The sequence below is a fragment of the Diachasmimorpha longicaudata genome, chromosome 12, assembly GCF_034640455.1.
Source record: "Diachasmimorpha longicaudata isolate KC_UGA_2023 chromosome 12, iyDiaLong2, whole genome shotgun sequence".
NCBI lineage: Eukaryota > Metazoa > Arthropoda > Insecta > Hymenoptera > Braconidae > Diachasmimorpha > Diachasmimorpha longicaudata.
The window spans coordinates 6,290,432-6,312,359 of record NC_087236.1 but is presented as its reverse complement, the minus strand read 5'-3'; the positions used below and the strand labels follow the sequence as shown (position 1 = coordinate 6,312,359).

General features: G+C 44.1%; 2 protein-coding genes across 5 annotated transcripts in view; one reads left to right on the top strand and one right to left on the bottom strand.

The window, feature by feature from the left end:
- The window catches only part of Spg (sponge), a 29,082-nt gene extending 26,408 nt beyond the window's left edge, over positions 1–2,674 (top strand). For both annotated transcript variants that reach the window (XM_064131330.1, XM_064131331.1), the window contains 4 exons: positions 115–256; positions 447–1,050; positions 1,145–1,904; positions 2,051–2,674. In XM_064131330.1, coding sequence (XP_063987400.1) covers positions 115–256; positions 447–1,050; positions 1,145–1,904; positions 2,051–2,218 — 1,674 coding nt within the window. In that variant the 3' untranslated portion in view covers positions 2,219–2,674. The remainder of the gene's footprint in view (positions 1–114; positions 257–446; positions 1,051–1,144; positions 1,905–2,050) is intronic.
- Positions 2,675–3,074: 400 nt separating this feature from the next.
- On the bottom strand, positions 3,075–21,765 carry LOC135167787 (protocadherin-like wing polarity protein stan). Of its 3 annotated transcripts, none has more exons than XR_010299921.1 (6): positions 21,472–21,765; positions 11,525–14,443; positions 7,876–11,105; positions 4,336–7,753; positions 3,944–4,033; positions 3,075–3,853 (listed from the first exon to the last, which is right to left on the bottom strand). XR_010299921.1 is itself a non-coding variant. In XM_064131316.1 (5 exons), exons 2-5 carry the CDS (start codon positions 14,368–14,370, stop codon positions 3,807–3,809), a joined length of 9,525 nt encoding a protein of 3,174 aa, XP_063987386.1. In that variant the 5' UTR covers positions 14,371–14,443; positions 21,472–21,765; the 3' UTR covers positions 3,075–3,806. The 3 variants fall into 3 exon arrangements, 1 of the variants encoding a protein (XP_063987386.1); XR_010299920.1 differs by having other exon boundaries at positions 3,075–3,837; XM_064131316.1 differs by lacking the exon at positions 3,944–4,033 and having other exon boundaries at positions 3,075–3,837.
- Between the last annotated feature and the right edge of the window lie 163 nt (positions 21,766–21,928).

The window sequence follows — 21,928 nt, the reverse complement described above, 5'->3', positions numbered from 1 at the left end:
TTGTTCGGAGAAATATAGTACTGTCGGCAAACAATGTTTATTTGATTTTATCCTCCCCTGTTTGCGCCTGATCTGCCGGAAGGATAAGAGATAACCTCTGATTTGTATTTTCAGAATAAACTGTTTATTTATCGGGGCCTGGAGTACGAGAGGATAGGTGCCTTCACTCAGAGACTTCAGACTGAATTTCCAAGTGCACAAATATTGATGAAAAACTCACCACCGGATGAGAGTATTATTTCCTCCGAGGGACAATGTAAGTTAAATAAATTATTTGAAGAGGTATAAGGACAATCGTCAGAAAGTCAAGTCAAAAGGATTTTTCTCTACCCAAATGTCAACTCAATTTCTAGTCTCCCAAGTAAATTCCCTTTCTCTCAGCGCCTTCGTCCCCCTCGGAATAAACCCTGTAATTACAAAAGTAACTCACCTCCTTCCTTTGCCAGTCATTCAGATTTGCAATGTCAAGCCAATTCCCGAGGAGTCGAGCCTCGCCTGTAGCTCCTCCGAAGTACCAGATCGTATAGTCGCTTTCTACCTCGTCAACGACGTTCGTAAATTCACGTTTGATCGTCCCCTGCATCGGGGCCCAGTGGACCGTGAGAATGAGTTTAAATCCTTGTGGATTGAGCGAACGACTCTTCTCACCGAGGCGAAGCTCCCGGGAATATTGCGCTGGTTCGAAGTTATCGAGCGTCGAACGGAGCTGTTGGCCCCGGTGCAGTTCGCCTGCGAAACGATGCAGAACGTCGAAACGGAGTTGCGAAGACTGGTTGCCCAGTACACAGCCGAGCCACATAGGAACATCAACCCCTTCAGCATGCGCCTTCAGGGGATCATCGATGCTAATGTGATGGGAGGCATCACCAAGTACCAGGAGGCCTTCTTAACCCCAGAGTTCTCGAGGCAAAATCCTGAGATGGTGCCTCATGTCAATAAATTGAAGAACCTCATCCTGGATCAGATGAGTGTTCTGGAGTCAGGATTACTTCTTCATGGGCAGATAGCACCGGCTGGGGTGCAACCATTGCACAAACGACTGATCGAGAGGTTCGATTTTTGGGACAAACGTCTGGACAGTATATTTTACTAATTATTTATTGAATTATCATATTAATTTTCATCTATCTTTTCATGTGTCCAGGTTCACTCAGCTGAAGCACGGCTTAGGCTCCCTCACAAGGCAGAGGCCAGTCCACCAAGACAGTATTATAAACTCCCCGCTACCCCCTCTTCCGATCACCGAGAAGCAAAGGCCAGCAACGTTGGAGACAATTGGTTCGAGGATATCACAGGCAGACAGCGATGGCCTCCCAGAGGACGAGGGTTTCTACACAAGAGTCGATGGAGCACCTCCACCGATTCCTCAAAGGGAAGTGAGACCGAGATCCGTGGGCTACGGCTCGACTCCACCCAGGCCGACCCATCACAGAACCCTGAGCAAGCCCCTGAGTCCTAAACTGCCCCTGAGGCATTCCCTTCCCACTCCAACCGAGGGCAATGAGCAGGCGAGCATGAGAAGCTCCTGGAGTGAACCTGGACCTGAACAGGCTCCTCCTCTCCCCCCCAGGGGCTGCACCCCCGATAAAAGGGAGGTGGGATCTGCACCTCCTGCTCCTCCCAAGAGATTAGTTCATAAGAGGAACAATGAGTGGAGCACTGAGGACGATGGGGAGGAGGCTAATGATCTGAGGGATAGCGGAATATCGACGACGAGTTTGTTGGATTTCCAGAGCCACTTGAGCCATTTGAATAATCTCAGTTATGAGGACTTTGAGCCCAGGTCCAGGAGCAATGATATGATGAATATTTCACCGCCTTCTGTGATAAGTGCACTGAGTATTTCCAGTGGAAGCTTCGTGGGGACGGGCTTCCAGGGGTCGACGACTATTCTGAGCCAGGAGGTAATGCTTTTAAAATTTTCCCAGACGATTTAATTGAGTCCCTTCATCAGTTAATTTTTAAAGTTTAACAAGGCGTATTAATGCCACCTGGTGAATAGTTCTGGAGTCCAAAAATGCTGTACTAATTCCAGCTATCATTTTTACAGTCAAGTCCACCACCTATTCCACCGAAAGCCAACCAGGACCTACCCTCAGCACCATCAACCCTGGAGCGCCCTACCAACCGTCTTCACGCAGCTACACACGCTGAAAACTACTCGGTACCCAAACTACAGACCCTCTCCGTCGCCTCAGACACGGAGAGCACCGTCTAGCATCATCCTAGTCCTTAGCAGTTAGTCCCACCGTCGAAATCGCGAACGTAGATATTTAATAAGCTACTTTAAGCTTAAATAAATCCGAGTAGGCTTGTCAGCTGCGTATCCTTCATTCCATTGTGGTACAACAGGATCATTAACATTCTCATCAAGATCAACAAATTTTAAAGTCGATCGCGTATTTTCCAAAAAAAAAAAACAATTATCACACTCAGCGCTGGATGTTTTTTTTATTTGATATTTTACATTAGGACTTATTGTTGTGTAATCGTCCGTGGAAAAATGTGCGAAGAGTATGTATAATATAGGACATTTTAATTATTTGAATATGTGTAAGATTTATATAAAATATATGGTAAATTAAAATTTATATTTTATATAATTTTTAGACATAAATCAGGCCAATTCCGTGTAAAAAATATAATTTTCAGAATATATATTTTACCATTTTAATTGATTTGTTTTATTTAATTTATAAATATTCAGTGAAAATGGGCAAGAACCAAAAGAAAAATCTATTTTATTTTGAGAATTTTTAATTATCCTGATTTTGCCCGCCAGATTTTTTATTCGCCACTAGCGCCGCGGTGGCAACAAGCGGAAGCTCTAGACGAGCGGCCGGTGATGTATCCCCTCCATTTACTTTTTGTTTTATTATTATTATTTGCAACTAGTGCCACCGCGGCCAGGAGCGGAAACCGCCGTGACCTTGAAGTATTTTGCATAGTTATGAGATAATGGATTATTCTCCATAAAATTTCGACCAGGAAAATAGCGAATCTTTTGTGCTGGCAATGATGATAATTTTTAATACAAATTTCCAAGGTCAATGTATTAAATGATAGTCCTGAAATTAGGATATATATAAATTATGTATTTTGTCATGTTTCTTCGTATAAATATATACAAAAATCTTGAGTATTATGGAGCCCTGGTTTTTTGTTCCAGGGCTTTACAAAATTACAATTTAAAAATGGGTAAAAAAAAGCCATAAAAACATTTGTAAAAAACTTAAGAATTACATAAAAAATCTGAATAAAAGAATGATGATAAAAAAAAAGTGTGGAATGTGTACATTGCACGATACTGAATTGATTATGGAATAGACAATTATATAGATTATAATTATTTCGAAATGAGCAAAGAGAGATCATTTACTGGGCATCTCCAGTCATTGCAATTGTCGTTATACTTTCACTTATCATTAATGCTTATTTATAAAATAATTAGACGACAATTTACTAACGACAATTGCTCTGTTACCCAGTGACTAATTAATTAAATTCTCAAAAAAACTAAATACATTGATTGAGAATAGGAAATAAAGCATCTTTTAGGCGTACGTACAGGCACTCACACATACAGGCTAATGAATTACAATATGGCTTAAATTAATTTTGTCTCCATGTTCTCAAGTACGGTAATGGCCACTTAAAATATTGAATTATCTCTCTCTCTCTCAGCCTCTGTTTATAATTTAATATTTAAATTCTCTGCTCCTCCTTTGTTGTAAAATTGCATTTAAAAATGGCTAAGCCTTAAGGTATTTCAGTTTGTACGGTAATTTCCTTGTAGACGGATTCTCTCAAACCGGTGTCTCGGCGTTAGTATCCTTCCTGAAAAATGATAATACTTTTTTAAAAAATAGGAAGAGTCTGGGCTCTTCATTAGGCTCGGTGGGGGGGATTCAGGGGCGGGGGGAATTGTGGAAGATTATCTCACCTCTTCACTGTCGTTTATAACCATCACCAGGTCCAGGTAAGCAGATTATTAGAGAAAAAATACTGTTAGCTGAGAATATTCCAACCCCACCTTAGAAATATTTTTATTAACATTAGGAAATAGAGAGAACATAAAAGACGATTTATGCGAATTAATCTCAGGGATTCGGATGTAATTAGGGGTTTATTTTTAATTTCTTTGGTGAGGGAGTGAGGACAAATCCAGGATTTTCCTGTGAGGGATTTTTTGTGTGAAAGATTGTTTGGGATTTTGGATTTATTTTCTGATTAATCATGGGATCCTCCTGGTAGTCAATAAGACATTCCCAGGGTCCCCTACTAATCTTGATAAAACCCTGATAAATTCAAAAAAAAAATCTCCAAAGAACTCACTCGGTCTCAGTGATTGTCTGCCCATAATGTGGCTGATGCTGCTGATGCTGCTGTGCCCTGAGTGCAGCAAGTTCACCACTGTGATGAAGATCATGACTGAGAGATGTTGCGAGCATTCTGCCTCCCATAGGCAAGATGTACTCGGGTGCATCGAGGACATTGGCAGTGATTTTGCCTCTCTTGAGACTGCCATACCTCTCGGAGCCGCTCAAATTATCATGATGGGAGCCATGGAGACTTGTGCCCCTCTTGAGGCTCCCATACCTCTCTGATCCACTGTGATTATCATGATGGGAACCCTGGGAGTGATGGCTGAGGCTAGATCCGAGGATTCTGGAGCTCATGGAGAGCATGTAAGGAGTCGGGGAGATGGTGTGGTCCTCTTCAGCAGTGTATGGGAACAGATACTTCTCCCCGATGTGATGAGGCTTCTCCTCTCCCTCAGAACAGTTCTCTTCCAGCTTCTGGGGTGAATTAATATCAGGGTAGGGAAGGGGATTGGGGCTGGAGGTTTTGTTGGACGCCATTTCGTTATCTGAAATGGTGCCGCCAGACCACTGACTTCCCCTGATGTCGACATTCGTTGGTAGATAGGCTTCGGGCAACTGGGAGCTCCAGCGAGGGGCGTACATGGGTTTTATGTTGGGGAAGAGCTCTGAGTTAGAGCATATGATGTTCAAGTGATCGCCAGAGGTGGGGTGAATGTTGGGGAGATAGCTGCGGGAGACTGGCTGCTGGTTAGAGACACCCATGTTCTTGTGGGATCTTGAGGTCACCTCGTCGTCGTCTGAACTGTGAGAGCTCGCCAGGTCAAGGCTTCTACCTCCACCCCCTTGGGACCCATCTGAATCAGACTCTGAGTCCCTTCGAGCTCCTCGGGGCTCGGGATTTTCTTGATGAACATGAAGATTGCTGTGATGAGCCCTCGACACATATTGATCCCGATCGCTATTATAATTGCTAGTGCTCGTGCTAGTGTGTCTCAGATGTGTGTCACTCCTGTAAGGGCTCGACCCAGTCTTATTAGTGCTCCTGGATGTCGTGCTGCTGGTAGATACCCCCACGTGGACCCTCCTGCAGGCGTCAGTCCCCGAATAAGAGGCATAAGCCAACGCCGATCTTGACTGGCCATTAACATTCTGGCTACTACTGCCATTGGCAACACTTGCCTCGAGCAGAGGTGCCTTCTTCCCCACGCACTTCAACAGGCTCAGGTACAAATTTCTCCGGACTCTTCCATTGATAAAGCAGTAGCCAATGAGGCTGAACGCTGCGTGCACCAATACAGCTACACTCAGAAGGTACGAGAGCATAGGTGAATTCTCGGAGGCGTTCAGTACTGCCAGGGTCCAGGTGGTGCCCAGCAGCGGTAGAGAAGCCACTGAGAGCCACAGCAGAGTCCTCAGGTTTCCAAATCCCATGATGTGCTCCTTCAGGGTGAAGGCCGCCTTTACGGACATCATTAGAATACAGAAATTGAGGAGAACAGCAACGCAAATGGGACCGATGAGGGCCCAGACGACTGTCTCGTAAATTGATAACCAGCAGAAGTAGAAATTTCCGTACTGGTCAGCTCTCACTCCAATTGTAAGGCCCACTATTATGGCTGGCATTGCATAACCCACGGTGTAATAGAACCTCATTTGCCCATGATTGACATCCCTCATCTCCGTCAGCATTCGATAAAGATGGATTGAGTCGACTAGAGTCCAGGCGAAGGCGCATAGCCACATATAATGCAGCCCAATAGCTGTCAATTTACACGGAAATTCGTTGGCGACCAGTGGACCTCTAGCCTTCAACGCCACCAGGTACAGTAGTTCCCCGAGTAAAACACAGAACACGAGATTCTTGTGTATACTGTTGGAGTTGGTACCTCCTCCCCGGATCAGTGCAAGGATCAACAGAGCGGCGAGGAGTAGAGGAAGGGCTAGTAAAAATGAACTGTAGCTGGTGACGTCCTCGAGGAGCGAGGGCTCTGGGACGTACTCCAGGTCCAGGACATCAGTAAGAACGGCGAAGGTGGCCAGCTGAAGGTTTCTAACTTGAAGGATGACACCCTGGCAGGAGCAATTAACCATCTGCCGGCCCGAGGAATCAACTTCTTCAGCTTCAGTTGTACATCCAATTCTACTCCACTCACCAATTCCTCGGGCTGTGCTCCAGTGGACGCACTGGGGATTCGCCCGGAGCTTCATGCCATCGTCCTCAATGATCCAGAGTTGAATTTGCACCGGGGATCTCAGGGAAGAACCCGACAACGCCTTAGATCCATTCTCCGAAGGCACCAAGACAGACACGGTCACCACTGGTGACCCCACAGCGACCTCAACTCCCCACCTGACAGTCACCGAGTCGTCGAACCGTTTAGGAAGTATCGCCCCCAGCTCCCTGTACTGAACATAACTCAGTACAGCTTTCTGAGTGTCATCAGGCTCGACATCATTGACCTCTCCCTGAGCCACAGGCTTGATGCCCAGTAAACTCAAGGGCACCCTGATCTTCGAGTGAGGATCGAACCTGTTGGGGTCGGCCATGTAGTTATTGTACTTGGGAAAGCTGATGTAGGGCCCCAGATGAGCTGGGCTCGACATGAAGGACGAGGTATCAGGGAGGATAACTCGTTTATCAGCCTCTGAGGGTCTCACTGTCGACAAGGACTTGTCTTCCTTGTACTCCATCGCCTCATACCCAAAAAGGCTCTCGGATGTCACAGTATCCAGCCCCATAACGACATTGGGATCCACAACTTCAAAGGGATCGGTAAAGGTATTATGTTGGGATCCTGTCACGATCTTCAAATACCTGGCAAGTGCATCCAGAATTTTATCCGGACCATCTCCATTCAGGGAATAAATTCTCTCCCAATTGGCCAAGTGTCTCTTGCTGAGAATAGCCCCAGCAATAGCCACGAGATGAGGCACATAATCCTTATCCTGATTGTGAGTGAGATGGAGATCAGCCAGGCTCTCCTCGTACCTCAGTAAATTTATGAACAAGGATTCAGCGACTAGAACGTCAGCACCGTACATAGACTTTGTGATATTCACAGCTTTGTGAAGGTCTCTTGCCATTTTAACAGCCACATCTCGACTCAGAGCTAGATCTCCATTCTCAAGAGCACCAAGTTGATAACGAATTTCGATGAAGGCCTCGGAAGTGCAGTTGAAGAGGTCTGGGGGCTGCCAGCCACCGAGTTTGTCATCACAGGAGCGCGAGGACTTACCCTCGGCTGTACCTGGACAGTCCTCAACGGCATTCAGACCGAATTTAGTGCGTGGCCACCAGAGGCCCTGTGAATAGGACCTGGGACAGCCGTCGTAGACAACTTCACACCCTCGGAGGGTCACCTCTGCGTAGGGATTCGGGCAGTCGGTGCAGGCTCTGCCAATTACTCCAGTTCTGCATCGACATTGACCTGTGAATTTTATCCAGTTATTAATGTAATATTTTTTCCCATACAAATTAAAATTTGAATTATCAAGTTCCCTTTATCAATTCCCTCTCAATTAATTCGCTATACCCATAATCACCACTAACCTGTCTCAGTATGACACCTGGGTCCATAGCTACCAGTAGCATAGCACTCGCAGGGGATGCACTCCTCCTGCCCAGGTGGCTGATAATGATTTTCCTTACAATAGCACTCCCCCGTGGTCTTATTACACGAAGGATTATACCCCTTCGACTCGTCACAGTGACAAGGGCCACAAACGGGTGATCCCCACCAGGTAGCCGGACAGGGCTGATCCACCCTGACTTCACAGTACTCCCCAGAATACTCCTCGCTGTTGCACTCGCATTTGTATCCCTTCCGCATCCCGGTATCCTCGACACACTGACCAGAGTCACTGTGACAAGGATTAACATCACAAATTGCCTCGCACTGTTCACCGACCCTTCCAGCTTTGCAGACGCACTCAGAGGACTGCCATCTAGTAACACAACTGGCCTCTTCAGGACACGTAACAGTGCACTCATCATCAGCAATACAGCCAGTGCCGATATTCTCCAGGCCAGTGGGTCGTTGAAGAATAGACTGATTAGTTCCAACTCTCAGATCTTGAATGCATCCATCGAAGAAGGGCTGTTCAATACTGAGGGTTTGATCAGCCCCTCCCAGGAGGATTCTCCCCACATAGAGCCCCTGTAGTTTAGCTGGTAGTGGAGAGATCGTGGGCCTATTCCTGTAATCGATGTCCAATGATACATGTCCAGTTTGCCAGATGATCTCGAATCTGTGCCACTTTCCATCATTGATAGGAGTGGGTGTTCTGATGATATCAACCCCATCCAGGGTTGTCTCCAATCTACCGTCCTTCAGGGAGAACACGGTAGAGCTATTCTGGCCGATCTGAATGATCATGACAAAAGCCTCGGTGGCCCTGGTCCTGAGGCTAAGGGCAGTAACCCAGGGGAGTTGAATGGGCCTCAACAGAGGATTAAAACTCAGGACACCGTCACCATGAAATCTCCATGGTTTTCCCACCTCATCGCTGCACTGGGGGCCAGCAAAGCCCTCCTCACACTCGCATATAAATCCAGACCAGACTTCCCTGCATATGCCACCATTGTGACAGGGCATTGAGTCACAGAACGCCTTCTTCTCAGGACACCCCAGACTCGTTCCATTGTCAGCAACGAAAGAATTTAAATCCAGGAACTTGTGATCCACATAAACATCGCGAATACAGCCGACAAAGTCCTTATTATGAACCTGAAAGTCCGAGGGAATTGCTGGAAGTCCACCGAGCTGCATCGGCCCAGTGAGATCCAGGAATCTGTGACAAGTCTCGGTGAAGGAAGTGCATCGTGGCTCAAGAATTTGTTCAGCAGATCCAGCACACGCCCACTTTTTCCCCAGTCTGTCACCATACCTCAGTGCCAAAGACACATCACACCCATCAAGAGCAACAGTGACGGTCCTGTTGATATAAACGATCTCCACCTGGTGCCACTGGCCATCAGCAACGCCTCCTGGTATCTCAGCCCGAGCCCTGGTGATCTCATCCCCGAGGGAGAAGCTAAACTGGACCTTTGAGTCGACAATCTCCAAAGCTATGAAGTCATGTTTCTCGTTGTACCTTCCATTGTAGAGGAGAAGGCCCTCAGGTGCTTCAGTCGCGAAGGAGAGCCTCAGGTGGATTCTGTGCCTCTGCTTCAACGATCCAAAAGTGAGGAAAGTCGTTGGACCAAAGGATCTAGCCCTCAACTCACAAAAATCATTGGCACTCTCCTGGGACGACAACGAACACCTTTCACAGCTAAAACCACCACCAAGACGATCAACACACTGTGACTCTCCCCTGCACACCCCCAATGAGCAGGTGTCACTGCTGAGAGACACCTCGCAATTAGTTCCGGTATAATTCGGCCCACAGACGCAGGTGTATCCACTCTCCTTTCTCTGGCAGGTGCCACCGTTGGTGCAGGGGTTCGAGTAACAGAGATTCACCTCCATATCACAGAGATAAGCCTCCTTACTACCAGTAAAACCCCTCGGGCACTCGCAGGAGAACGTTGTCACAGGATAAATAGGTCTGAATAAAACGGTATCGCTGCTGGCAAAGCCCGAGGCATTTCCAAACTTCAGGACAGTTACGCATTCCTCGTAATTGAGACAGGGCTCCCTCACACAGAGATTGTCATCAAAGGGGAGGACAATAAGGGTAGAAAGTCTTGCTAAGATACCTCGATTGAGGTAGACCCTCTCTTGGAGATACTGAGGACTGTAAAATTCATCGCTATTTCCTGGCTCGACTTTTCTCGCTGAAAAACTGACATTCAAAATTTTTGACTGCACATCAGTGTCCTCCTGAACACTGAAAATGAAGATGTTCTCACGTGGACAGGGGATTATGGCAGCGAGACCATCAATAAAATAATTCAAGAGGGGACTCAGAAAGGCCTCGACTGTCATGTCATCGAGTCTCACGGTTATCGAGTTGTGTAACATCTTGTCAGTTATAAGTCTGATGGACATTGTCATGGTTGCTTTAACCTCGTTAACACCATCGGATACTGACACCTCCATCGTCGCCACTCGTGCTACATTTGTATTCAACTGAGGTGATAACATTATCGCACCAGATGTTCGATTTAGGGATATTAAATTGGCTGTATTCCCAGCCAAAATGTTATACGTTAACTTGTCAGTAACGTCGGCATCGAAAGCCGGCACTCGGCCGATGGAGGTCGTGGGGAAAAAGTCCTTGAAGTTATTAAAAATGATCTGAAAGTCCTTGAGGACAGGAGCATTGTCATTCACATCCGTTACCATCACCTGGACGAGAACATCTGAGCGCAGGGGTGGTGAGGAAGCTCGGACGAAAAGCTCGAATTTTTTCTTCGCTGACTCGTAGTCGAGCTCCTCGAGGGTCACCAGCTCGATGCGATCGGCACTTTGGGCGGAATTTAATCCGAAACTGTTGGCATCCTCACCCCCGATTATCGAATACTGAACGACTGCGTTGGGGCCCTCATCCGGGTCGTGGGCGTAAATCTCACCGACAGTCGAGCCCACTGGTGAGTTCTCCGGAATATACAGAATCAATTTGTCACTCTCGAAGGCAGGGGGCGAGTCGTTGACATCCTGGATCTTGATTATTATGGGGACTGTCGAGGAGAGGGCGGGAATCCCTCGGTCAACTGCCATTGCCTTCAGGGTATACCGCGCCACTGATTCACGGTCCAGTTGTTTTGCCGTTCTGACGATACCCGTAGTGGAGTCAATCGCGAAGGCTCCATCCCCATCATCGTCGAGAGTGTACCTGGCAAATAATGGATTTATCGGTTTTGGGTGCAACAAAACAAAAATTGGAATTTCTAGACTCGAAGACTTCGAGGAAAAAATTTTCGAGCGATAAAAAAATGTGAAAAAATGACTCAGATATTCGATTTTACTGTGAAGATGATGTTGAACGAATTTCCAACGGGATTCCTGAAGTGTTTTCTCGAATCAATCGAACCATACATGGAATTCCCCGTACCATAATACAGTTGGTTTCACACCTCTGTAGGTGCCGCTTTATGGCCTTTATTGGCCCTAAAGTTTTACAGACTAGAGCTACAATATACCCGACCACGTGCCCACCAACAACCCCAACCCCACCTCTACCCTAATCCAATAAAAATCATTTCAATTCTCTCGAATTTTAATAATAAATAAATAAAAACGAATTCAACTCACCTCACCCTCCCATTCAGCTCCATATCAGCGTCTGTCGCGGAGACCTTGACAACGCTCGTCCCAACAAGAACATCCTCAAGAATAGTCCCGGTGTACTGTCCAGCATCGAAAACGGGTGCATTATCATTGACATCAGTGACCGAGATCTCAACATCCGTAGTATCAGACAAAGATGGTACCCCTCCGTCCTTAGCAGTGACAGTGAGAAGATACCCAGAGGCCCTCTCCCTGTCCAGGGCTTTAGTAGTGGTAATTGCCCCAGTCTGGGGATTAATCGTGAATTCAGCTGCCTCCAACCCATCTCCATCGGTCCCCAAACTGTACGTCACCTGAGCATTTTGTCCAACATCGGAATCCGTAGCACTGACCACAAGAACAGTAGTTCCCACCGGTGCATCCTCAAACACCGAAACCGAGTACGGTGCATTCTCAAATATCGGTGCAAAGTTATTGGCATCTGATACATTAACATAAACCAATGCAGTATCAGCACGTCCACCAGAATCAGAAGCCGTGACTGTCAATACAAATCTCTTCTCCTGTTTGTAATCAAGCGGTTGAGCAACCGTAATCAATCCCCCACCATTTTGCGATGTAATGGAGAACCTTCCTCTAGTATTACCAGCAGTGATATCATAATGAATCTTGGCATCTTCATCAGGATCACTAGCCGTGACAAGTGCCACAGAAGTCCCAGGTGGATCATCCTCCGAGACAACAGTTTCATAATTCCTGGGCTCAAATGTTGGATCATTATCATTGATATCAGTGACCGTGAGGACAACAGTTGCACTTCCAAATTTTGGTGGTTCCCCAGAGTCTGTTGCAATGACAGTAAATTGATACCGAGAATTTAGCTCACGATCCAACGGCTTTGTCGTGTGAATCCATCCGGTCTCAGGGTTCACAGCGATGGGAAAATTCTCGGTTGATGCACCAGAGAAGTCTCTCGCCCCTATTGAATATTTTATCAATGCGTTCAGTCCCTTATCACCATCATACGCTTGTACTCTAACAACTGAATGGCCAATTGGCACACCCTCAGACACTGTCTCCTGGAGTAAACTTGTGAAGAATCTCGGTGCATTGTCATTCACATCTTGAACATGAACGAGCAATTGTGTTGTATTTGATCTCGCTGGTGAGCCACCATCTTGTGCCCTAACAACAATTCTATACAAATCCGTTGTTTCATAGTCCAGTGGTTTCACAAGAGTCACGTCACCACTTAAAGAGTCTATGGAGAAGGTGTTCTGAGTGTTTCCACCTATAATCGCGTATCTTATCGCTGCATTGGCACCAGCATCAGCATCTGTCGCCCGAATTCTGGCAATCACTGGATTCACGGTGTAATCCATATCCTCGGAGATTGTCGTGGAATAGGATCTCTCAGAGAACTGGGGATAGTTGTCATTGTCATCCAGGACACGTACGATGAGAGTTGTGGTGGCGGATTTTCTGGTGGCGGGTGATGGCGCCTGATCAACTGCATTGATGATCACAGTATAAACTTCAGTTTTCTCCCTGTCCAGGGACATTCTAGTAGTGACAACCCCCGATTTTGGATCTATTCTAAATGTCGCAGAGTCCTCTGTCAATGATGTAACACCACCACCAGTGGTGGACACTATGGAGTACTCAACCTCTGCATTTCTTCCAAAATCCTTATCAGTCGCTTTAACCGCAATAACAGTAGATCCTAATGGCACACTCTCCCTGATCGGCGCTTCATACTCATTCCACTCAAAGCTCGGTGCATGATCATTAGCATCCAGAACATTGACCTGGAGAGTTGTCGTGCCGGTTCTCGGTGGAAAGGAATCATCAACAGCCATGACTTTGAAATAATGCACATCAACACTTTCTCGATCGAGTTTTGATCGTGTCGTCACTTTTCCAGTGGTAGCATCAAGAAGAAAAAGGGCACTAGACCGAGCATCGAGAAGTGATATCATGGAGTAATGAACAGGGCCACCCTCTGGGTCCCTAGCACGCACCACAGTGACCAATTCACCAGGTTCCTTTTCCTCCTCCACAGCGACTGTGTACAGACCCTGTTCGAAAAAGGGTGAGCGATTGCGCAGCTCTCGACGGACTCTTCGTCCCAGATCATCATCATCCAGCTGCTGATGATGGAATATTATCTTCAGCCGATGCTCAGCATCTGCCAGATGATTTGTGGTGCAACGTAGGGTCATCGAGACCGCGATCTTCCACAAAGGCTCCACCAAGCACTGCTCGGATGCGGACACCAGATCACCAGCTGCATCTTCTATCAAAAATCTAGAGTCCGCGACTCCGCCCCATCTCGTTTCGCACTCCTTCACAACTGTCTCAGGGAGGAAGCTCTGGAGGGATGCAACTAGTTGAGATGCACGTAGACATATCTCCGTGAGTTTATCCGGAGTTGGCATCGCAAAGGATGCAAGAGTCTCTGCCATCCAGCCCTTTGTCGCTGCAAGATCTTGATTTTCACCCCCACATCCTGTTATCAAAATTCTCAGGGGTAGACTGTAGAAGTCAATGTTGGGCCGGCCAAGTCGTTGGCTCGTTGAGTCAATGTGAAAGGTGAAGAGACGAGGATATTGAAGGCCATCGCAGTTGAGGGAGCGCGCCAGGGTTACCTGGCCATTATGAGGATGAACGCGAAGAAGTTTTCGGGCAAAACGAGCGGTATGGGATGACGCCTCGTATTTTCTACGTCCCCCAAGTCGTGGTATACCAGCCTCGAAGATGAGGGAACCTGGGGCCAGGGTCGAGGACAATACTGCCAGGTAAGAGTCCGCAACGTGAGCCAGACCCGCCAGCAAACACGCCACGGTGAGCATCCATATTGCCCTCGTCATATCACAAATTGAACATTTTACGTTTCTTTGGGGGTGATGGGGTGGTTATCGTGAGGGCGGCATTCTGAGGGATCTAAAAAAAAATTAATCGATCAGATGATGATTTTTCGTGATTAATATCAGTTAAAAAAATTTTTTTAGTCTTTTTTAGTTGCAGTGGGTTAAGGGTAGAAGAAAATAATGACAGAAGACAGTTTTTCACGCATGTGGAGCCACGAAAAATGAAGGAATCAACCTACGACTCCGGTTTTACGATTTTCCCCTCCCCAAATCCCATAAAATTCTTCAAAAATTGAGAGACATTTTCAAATCCCGGGAGGAATCCCGTAGCTGTGAATGGAGATTACAGGTATTAATGTGACAGCCAAAGGTGTCATAAAATATTGTGAAGACATAATCCAAAATCTCCCGCTGGAATTTTCCATAAAAAAATCAAAAATTCTTTATTTCATATATTTTATGAACTTCATCCAATCATTTGTCATCGGATAATTGATGATACCTCATCTCCTCATGCACGAGTTTTGATAGTTTATCAACGTTTCCTTTATGTGATACGTTGCACGCTTGAATCACGCAAAAAGTAAACACCGGAGGAAATGGATGTCGAGGAAAAACGCCAAGTCCAATAAGTATCTCCTCGACATTCTCCCTGAAGTCGTTTTGTTCATCCACTACACCCGTCTCATCGTACCTGGTGGAAGTGAGGTGAGGAGGAAGAATCGTGAGACTAGTTGACCGGAGGAAATTCATGGTGAGGAGGGAGAGAAAACGAGTGAAGAGACATCGCCAGGAGGGGAGATACAGGTAAAAAATGTATAAGCGACCTGCAGAAAGCCAGAGCCATCGACCAGTCTCACTGGCACGCGAACTACAACCAATGCCCAGACGTTATTTCATTGGATACGTATGAGAGGCCCTTCAGTGAAGGGAGTAGAATGAAAAATTTATTTTATACAAGAGACTAAGTTTATCCACACAATCTTCAGCAAATTACAGGGAGTAATTAATTCTTCGGGCTTTTCATGGCCAGTGAATGATGAAAAACGAGTTTTTGAATTAACAGCACTGGGGGAGTAATGATTGATGGATGTTGAGTGAATCAAATTTAAAATTTAAAAATATTAACAGGAATAAATAATCATCGGTTAATTATTGGATAAAACGAGACAAATTGCGGTTGACTATCGACCAGTTTTGCATGAATATATCGAAATCTAGAGGAGATGGAAATTTTTTTGTTACCACATTTTTTGTAGAACAGAATGAGCACTACAACAAATGTAATAACAATAATTTCCCTATCTCTCTTAGACTCCAAGATTTTTCCCAAAAACTGGGCGCAGAGATAAATCGACTCATTTAATTTTACGAGTTCGCTACTGAATTAATCCCTTAAAACCAAATAATCGAATTGCATCGAAAAACTATTTCGAGCTCAAAATTTTGCGAGTGTTAAAAAATGCAATCGAAAAAAAAAAAATGACTGATGGGAAAAAAAAAGTGAGAATGGAATTTTTTCTAATATCCTAAACCCCATGTCCCCGAGCCATTTAATCGCAACGTTTAGTTCGCGTGGGTCTTCTTCAGGTATCATTTTCGTGGAGAGTAGCCCGCCAATCTCTCCAAAAGCTATTAATTACAATGCAACGAAGAGAGAAGAAAATATCCCCTGAACATGTACGGAATCCGGTTCTACCAATTATCGAAGGCAGTTGGAGTCCCTTGGGACGTCGAGACCCTTCTCAAATGCTACCCGACACGCTCGAGGCCCTTCTCGAGATACTCTTTGTTACACTTTTTCATTTTATTTTTTATTTCCCTGCGGCAGATTGAACCGATAGAGTATCAAGACTCCTGGGGATGCGTTGAGACACCCGGTATAACTATTCACGTGAATACGAGTCGTCTGTATTTTCTACTCAAGGTCGGGGCTATGAAAAGAGTGCGTGAGGTATTCAATCGCTTTTAATTCGCGTGTTATTAACGAACGAGCGGTACAAAAATCCCTGAGAAACTTAATTTTTATTCGGGTAAAAACCACGCGATGATTGAGGAATTTCCAGGGAATTTTTAATTAAGAAATCTGTAAATCCTGGAATTTACGGATTTTTGCCGCTCCGATTAGTGGCGAAAGGGCAGATTAAGTCATCAGGTGATTATATCAAGGTCAAATTAATCAGATATAATTTATATCGCTGTGGAAAACATTTTTCCACACCCTCAACCCCATTTTTATTTCATCCAGTTGTTTCCCGCAATATATTTTTTATTTAAATTGAATATCTAAAATGTCTGTTTAGATAATGAAGAGTATAAGGAAGTAATGCCAGGGGCATCTCTAGTCTAACTGAATTGTTGAAGATTACAGATATTTTCTCCTTTACTCAAGTCCTAGTGGAATAAATGTACAGCTAGGAAAAATAAAACAAATCATACTTTATGATTTGCTGCCCCCTAAAACCCATAAAAAAATTTTTCAATATTGCAAACAGCGATTGTATTAATAGTAAACCATAAGGTATTTTCTGTGCTAAAACAACGGAAAAATTTACCTCGTCATTAACTAAAAATAAATAAAATAAATTTGAAGAGTTGAAGGCAGTGGGGATTATTCCCCTCATCAAATATCATCCCCATTACCTCCGTTAACCTTTCAATCCCCCTTTCAGTCCCTTTACTCCCGACATTCCTCGGTATTTCCCCCCAAATATAGTTATAAACAATAGAATTATTGCATCTCAGTAATTTATTCTTTCTATAAAAAAATCCTAATAAAACGAAAAGAGAATAAATGCCCTTCGAGGTCCTTCACCCCAAAATCATTCTAAAATTGTCTTTAAAAAACCGTCTCATCCCGTCCATTTTTCGCCATTAAATAAATCGCAAAACCCGACGACGTTGAACATTATCCCCCCATCATATTTATCCCCATTACCCCTTTAACATTCAATTACCCTGGAATAACTCCGCGGCGCGTCACCTCGTCGGTAAAAAATATTGAAAAAAAAAAAGTAGAAAAATCCTCGTGTGTGCCGGCCCCATTCGCTAATGTCCGGGCAAAAGTCGCGTGAATTTCCATTCCGTCCCTTTCAAGTATAACAATTGTAGCTACTTCCCCTTGGATCCCACCAGGGAATGAGAAGGTACAGTACACACACTCCATACATGAAATAAAAAAAAAATATAAAAACACTCACATATCCCCAGTCTCTCCCTCCCCCGCGTACCCCGCGTACTATTATCCATCGTGGACTCATGAGATGTTCACCACAGATAAAGGTTTCACGGAAGAACGCTCGATTTTATGGAACCCGTTCCCACACACCTCAGCCACCACTCCTTTGATACAAGTAAACGGGTTTTCGGCATATGTGTGTACACGATTTTTCACGCTCCAACGGCGTCTTTAAAGATCGTAAATTAGCCAATGCCCGACGATGTTTATTGGCCGGTGAGTCCGCAGGGAAATTTTGAAAATACTCGAAACATCTTAATTGGGGTGAAGCCGGTTGAATTTATCCACATTCAACGGTACGATGAACACATTATTGGAATATGGTAGGTAATGAAAAATTGCCAACAATGGGCCGAGGTACAGCCAACTGTTGGCCGAGTCTCGGATGACTGTTGGCGATGGGCGGCTTCGAACGAGTGTTGAGAAGTTAAAATGAATTTTTGTGGGAATTTTTACCGATAAATTTTGGTAATTTTGAGGTCGTTATAATTTTACCGAAATTGGGGAACATTTTAACGTTGAAAATTTGAAATTTTGAGGAAAAATCGAATTGAAGGGGAAATTTTTTTATACTCGGAGTTGATGGAGAGAGCTGATCACTCGGGTGATCTATTTATGAAGTTTTCCATCGGTGAATTCGGGTCAATTCCGCGGGAAATTCATTCTGTCTGTCGAGCGTGAAACAGAGGAGGGGAAAAATAACAGAAGCGAATGAATGAGCGGAATGGAATTTGCAGAAGATTTTTTTTAGTGTTGAATATGAAGTTCGAATGATAAATGATATTTTCAACTAAACAACAATAAATATTTTTAATAGTTGTCCCTTTTTTGTTAGTAATGAAAAAATCTTCTGTTATTTCCTTCTAACATCACTCATTCCCTCTAAACAGTCCGATGACTGGGGATTTGAAACTGTTAGACAAGATTGTTATCATTAATTATACCATTATCGTCTCATTCATCAGGGAAATATATAAGGCGTTGAAATGTTTTTTGTAGCTGAGAAATTTCTTCTCGAAGAATCTCTCCTCACCGCTCGTTTCCACGCTCTCAGTCAGAGAAAAATATAAAATTATTAATTGTGGAGGTGTCTGATTAAGCCCCGGCTTTCACAATTGCATGACAAATACGCCTGTTCGTGGAAATTCCATTCATATAAAAATTAACAACAACGTATTGTTCCCCTTCTTCAATTATCCTGATGTAAAAAATTGTTTTCATAAAAAAAAAAATTTCTCTCGATCGGAAAATGATCGCCTGAACCGACATTCCCGAGATAACAGGCCAGTTATAGAAGACGCGATGTTAATTAGTAACCGATGTACCAGTTGATTGATTGTCGAATAATTTTTTCCATGAATGACTGCAGGTAGACCATGAGAGACCCTTTTTTTTACCTGGGAAAATTTACCTCCATTAAAATCCCACCGGATCGCCTAGTTCATTCCTCCGATCACGGTCCAATAGAAACGTCATTATTAATCCTAGAATAATTTCGTTAACAACTACTCCCGCACCGAAATGTTGAAACATTTTTCCAAACCGAAAATTAGAATTTTTAATTATCTAAAAGTACAAAAAAATATCGTGAGAAAATTACAGATTTACTTGAAATGTCTCCAGTAATTGCCAGCTTCATGAAAAATCCCCGAAAACCTCCCTCTTCCCCTCATTCCACCACAACTAAAAAAATCCCTCCATTAAATAATTAACCAAAAATTTACCCTCAGTCTCTCCCTTTCCCTCCCCACCGACTCCTTTCCTGGCCCTTGAATACTCTCAGGAAATTCATCTCCCCAAAAAGACTTCCAACCACTCAACAAAAAAAAAACTCGCGACTGCAGTTATTTCTCCCCCCATTCACCCCTCACATGCCATTAATTTTACAAAAACCTTTTGAAAGAACTGAATCGAGCTCCACCCAGAAGAAGAGGGGATTGGCGTTAAGCTCATCTTGGCGTGTGTACGGTAGTTGCGAGGGTGAGTGACTCATGTATCGCAGATTGAGACGAACCCCGCAGCGGGGGGGGTGGTTTTCCCCTTCGAAATATCGATTTACGTTGGTAGCGCGACGAAAACACGAGTCGGGTGAACCCCCTATTCTCTTTCCTGGCACGCGTACAGCTGAATTTTTTTTTTCCCTTCCCTCATTCACCCCACACCCCCTCCCGAGAGAGACATACCCTTGTGACCTGACGTCCACCCCTCAGCCTATTTATACATAGACACGTTCTCTACACGATGAAATGCTGTAGAGTCAATGTGTACTGGGTATATCGATCGTGTAAACTAACAATGGGTTGTCGAACTCGCCACCGCATGTGGTGGAAATTCACCTAGTGAATTTAATAAACTCTCGATAATCGTAAAGTTCTATCGATACTGACTTTCAGCCCTAGATTAATCATCCTGGGAGGGAGCGGAGTCAACCTACTGAATTTTCACGATTTTCTTGATTGATTGATTGAAAAAATGGAAAAGATAATCGACTTTTCCAATTGATTCAACTTTTAAAAGATCGAACATAATAAATTTATTGTATATTTGTATAATCATTTATGTTATTCATTGATTTATGATTTTTTGAAAATGTTTAATGGTAAAAACATTGCAGAATAAAATAAAATAATATACTGTATCATTTTTAAATGGGAAATTACTATTATATCATTAAGAAAAAAATATATCGATGAGTATCGAGATAATTTCGACCCCTCGTACTCTATCGACTCCCCGAAATAAAAGTGAAAACACCTGAAAGGCAAGGCCGCAGGTTCGTTGCGAAATTCAATTTTTAACGGCGCGAGTTTCATTGAAGAATGATTAAATTGAAAAAAATACAGATAAAAATGCTATAAAAAATCTGTCCTCTGGTGTGAATAATTTCTCCGCGATAATGATTTAATAACGAGTATAAGTCGATATTTACGCAGTCGGTAAACCAATAAACACATTACTAATGCTGTAAATTCATCGGGGCTTTCATGACTCTAAGTATAAAATAAATGATTATTTATGGGATAACTTGCCGACTAGGTTCGTACATAAACTCGACAAATTCTCATTATTCATAGATTGCTGCGCCTCAAAAGGCGGAGAAGACGTAAAAAGTTGGAGAAGAAATAGAAAACGTTCGTGCGAGAGAAGAATCTGGGATTGCGAATTATTTGTCAAAGGAAAAATGAAATATATTTATGTTTTTATGATTTGTTCAGAATTTCCTCTATTTTTGCTTCTACCCTCGATCTATCAATTTTCCCTAAATACTCTGGCTTTTTTCTAAAATGCACTGGAGCATGAACTCAACCAGCATTTTTTTAACGATATCAACTTCTGTTTAGAATTTATTCAGATGTTTATCTTAAATATTCAAGTTATGGTTCCATTACACTGGGAAAGTAAAAATTCATTGAGGAGTCACTCTTAACATTTACCTCAACCTACGAAAATAAAAATAGGGAAAGATAATCTTCTGGTTATAAAAAATTATATTCTCAGTTCCCACATCCCTTCGACTTCAATTCCCTTCGATTAAAAAATGACTGTGGTGATATCGCAATTTTCCCAGAATATTAAAAAAAAATTTCGCGACAATCCAGTCAAAGTTCCCGGTACCTCCCCTCGCTCCGGAATTTTTATCAAATATTTTCCTCCCTTCAGGGAAGACCGACACCGTCGCACGTCTTATCGGTGCAATTTCGCGTTCCACAACCTCTTCATTTCCCCAAATTCGGAGTTACCCGATTGTTAAACATTGTCCCTCATGTGGGTAAACCCGGGTGAAAACTCCGTAAGCGTTGGGAGGAGGTGGTGAGGTACATAGAGCACTTGGAAATAAGATGCCATTCAAAAGGGTCACTCACCGTGCGCCCAAGGTCGCTGTTGGTCTGTCACATTCTCGGTGCAATCACTGATTAATCCTTAAATTGGCCTTCCTGCACATGCGATGTAACCGATCCCTTGTAATCAGTGGGATTTAGCACTCGGAGCAATTAACGTGGCCTTTTAAGATACGTTAAAACCACACACTCACGATCACTGGCTTCAGAGGACACACCACTAAACAGTTGTAACTTGAACGGCGTCCAAAAGAATACTATAGACATCCTGGAGTCGTGGGACGGTTCACACACATGGGGCGCCCTGCTGGGAGACGCACACGCTCCAATATGGCGGCTGCAAACAAGTCGGTGTCTGACGCTGTGGGGACTCGGTCGGTAAAGCAGTCGGTAGACTAGTTGCCGGTAATGGCGGCATCGCCGGTCATCAGAGTTGTAGAGGGCGTCTTTATCATTTGATCAGAACCTTTCGAAGGGTTCA